Source organism: Brachycentrus maculatus, unplaced genomic scaffold (genome assembly GCF_059751285.1).
Source record: "Brachycentrus maculatus isolate JH-2025_06_01 unplaced genomic scaffold, ASM5975128v1 h1tg000914l, whole genome shotgun sequence".
Classification (NCBI taxonomy): domain Eukaryota; kingdom Metazoa; phylum Arthropoda; class Insecta; order Trichoptera; family Brachycentridae; genus Brachycentrus; species Brachycentrus maculatus.
In genome coordinates this window covers 11,156-12,500 of record NW_028281639.1, presented here as the reverse complement: position 1 = coordinate 12,500, position 1,345 = coordinate 11,156, and the positions used below count along the sequence as shown (strand labels likewise).

The following is a 1,345-nucleotide window of genomic DNA, read 5'->3' as shown; positions in this document are numbered from 1 at the left end:
TGAAATGATATACAAATAATTCAAATTAATAATACAATTTTACTCGGACGTTTTTAAAGAGGAATGAGTAGGTAGCGTGCCATAATAATATACTCGCTATTAGAAAAAAGACACAAGGTTAAATTATTCATATCGTTTGAAGTGAAATCAATGATAAAAGATGTAAATAATAATATTTTTACATTATGAATTCATTCAAAACGCGAAAAGAAGAGTGATTTTTTTATTAAAAGTTTAATTATGGCAAATAATTATCGTATTGGAAATACATATTTCAACAAATTTATGAGGTAAATGTATTTGGTAATAGGAAGAGCGAAGTAAACTTGGCATGATCAGTGATCAGGTATTTTAATATAGTGGTTAGGTCAGGAGTCGGAAAATCGGCAGGTATGTATGAGGAGATGCATGAATGTGGAAGAGGCGAAGATTATAACAAACGTATTTCGTATAAAAAATCCCACTTACTCTTTAATTTATCACTACTTATTTTGATTTTGTTTCACGCTTTGAATATAAAACCTATTTATCATAAGCGGTACGTATTGTTAAAATTCATGTTTAAAGAAGATAAAAAAATAATTCTATACTATTTGATCAATGTCCAATAATAGTGGATAAATTAAATAATTAAATACGCTCCTTTACCTCTAAGTACTATAGAATTAAAAATATTTTAAATGTTTGTTTTAATTGCATTACCAATTTAAAACCTTCGAATAAACGAATTACAAACGTTTTAAAAAAATTATACCGATGAAATTTGGTTAGTATTTTAAGAAAATATGTATGAAAAATTTACGTATTAGTCGATAGTTAGAATTTCAATAGAACAAGCTGTATTTGTTTAATCCAAATAGTATGTAAATAAACGACAATAGTGCACATGAGTTCAACATGACACAGGGCCACAGGTGTCTAACATAATATACGTGTAATATGTAAACGGAATAAATAAGAATATTTTGTCGTAGCCTTGTATTTTAACAATCTACAAATAAAACATCATTATGCTATTTAAAATAGTTAGCCATCAAATAAAAAAGTTCGGTGAATTTGACGTTTGGTCTCGTGTGAAGTTAGTCAAAGTCCGTTGCTTACCTCGGGTCTGGCTAGCGCGGCAAATGTCACTAAAACAAAAATTGTCCTCAAGACCACCATTTTTACCACTTGTTAGCACTTTTCGCACAAATAATAATAGATCGTTGTCATAATCGAAAGAATAGACGGAGTTTTTTAGCCGGTCATGTTCGTCTGGAATCTTGGAAGTGCTAGAGGCGGTTGGAGACCGAACGCGGCAATACTCGGAGGCGCTAGCACACCTGGCGGCAACTCGTACAAAACT

At 30.9% G+C, this 1,345-nt stretch overlaps 1 protein-coding gene across 2 annotated transcripts in view; it reads right to left on the bottom strand.

Moving 5' to 3' along the window:
* The window catches only part of LOC148299851 (uncharacterized), a 41,952-nt gene extending 40,607 nt beyond the window's left edge, over positions 1-1,345 (bottom strand). For both annotated transcript variants that reach the window (XR_015839023.1, XM_088275605.1), the window contains exon 1: positions 1,102-1,345. Coding sequence is in view for 1 of the 2 variants with exons in the window: in XM_088275605.1 (XP_088131731.1) it covers positions 1,102-1,161 (60 nt within the window). In the remaining variant the exon portion in view is untranslated. The remainder of the gene's footprint in view (positions 1-1,101) is intronic.